The sequence below is a fragment of the Eimeria necatrix genome, genomic scaffold (genome assembly GCF_000499385.1).
Source record: "Eimeria necatrix Houghton genomic scaffold, Enh_scaff1355, whole genome shotgun sequence".
NCBI classification, from domain to species: Eukaryota; Apicomplexa; class Conoidasida; order Eucoccidiorida; family Eimeriidae; genus Eimeria; species Eimeria necatrix.
The window spans coordinates 7,501-8,501 of NW_013652103.1; the positions used below are offsets into that span (position 1 = coordinate 7,501).

General features: G+C 54.5%; 1 protein-coding gene across 1 annotated transcript in view; it reads right to left on the reverse strand.

Moving 5' to 3' along the window:
• ENH_00011480 (hypothetical protein, conserved) overlaps positions 1-970 on the reverse strand; it is a gene marked incomplete at both ends in the record, with an annotated part of 3,346 nt that extends 2,376 nt beyond the window's left edge. Inside the window, 2 exons of the mRNA XM_013578913.1 lie at positions 302-403; positions 809-970. Of these exons, the coding sequence (XP_013434367.1) occupies positions 302-403; positions 809-970 (264 nt within the window). The remainder of the gene's footprint in view (positions 1-301; positions 404-808) is intronic.
• Between the last annotated feature and the right edge of the window lie 31 nt (positions 971-1,001).

Below are 1,001 nucleotides of genomic sequence, written 5' to 3' on the forward strand. Positions count from 1 at the left end.
CCCCGCGCCTCCCCGCGAGGGTTTGGCGCTGCAAACCCTGAAATGCTGCTGTCTGGGGGGCGCAAACCCTAAATTAGGGTCTGGGGAGCCCAAACCCTAAAAAAGGGTTTAGAGCTCGAGACCTCCTGCTGGAGTTTGCGAGGCTCAAAGCTGGCCTAGGGTTTAGCTTTAGTGCGACGCACAAACCTACACCGTGGTTTGCTCTACTCCAGAGCTTGCTGCAGCACGGAAACCCTAAATCAGGGTTTGCTGAATGCAGCAAGAAGACCTTAGGGTTTAGGGTTTAGGGTTTAGGGTTTACCTCTTTGAACTTCTGAGCAATGGCCTGGTCCAGCCGCAACACCTCGGGGTGTACAGACTTGACATTTTCCACTCCCGGAAGCGACGCCCAATCGACGCGCATCTGCGCGCAAACCCTAAACCCTAAACCCTAAACCCTAAACCCTAAACCCTAAACCCTAAACCCTAAGCCAAACCCTAAACCCGCGTAAACCCTCGTAAATCCCCGCAAAACAGCGCGAACCCTCGCATGCCCTGAGCTCCCGGCACACCTAGGCCGCCTGACCCTAAACCCTAAACCCTCGCAAACCCTCGCAAACCCCTGCAAACCCTAAACCCTAGACCCTCGTAAACCCTAGCAAACCCCCGAAAACCCTCGCAAACCTCCGCAAACCCCAGCAACCCTAAACCCTAAGCCCTAGCCCCCGAAGCCTCGCAAACCCCCGCAAACCCCAACCCCCCGCACCCCCCCAAACCCTCGCAAGCCCTCCAAACCCTAAACCCTAAACCCTAAACCCTAAACCCTAACCTGGGCGGTTTGCACTTTCTTATCCGCCTCCTCCACCAAAGCCCTGCACAGCTGAACCGCCAGTTCTTCAAATCCATATCTCTTTTGCTTTCGAGCTTCGAAGTACTGGTCCCTCAAAGTCTCTATGTGTCTCTTTTTGCAAGGGCCCAAGTAAAACTTGTTCTGCGCAAAACCCTAAACCCTAAACCCTAAA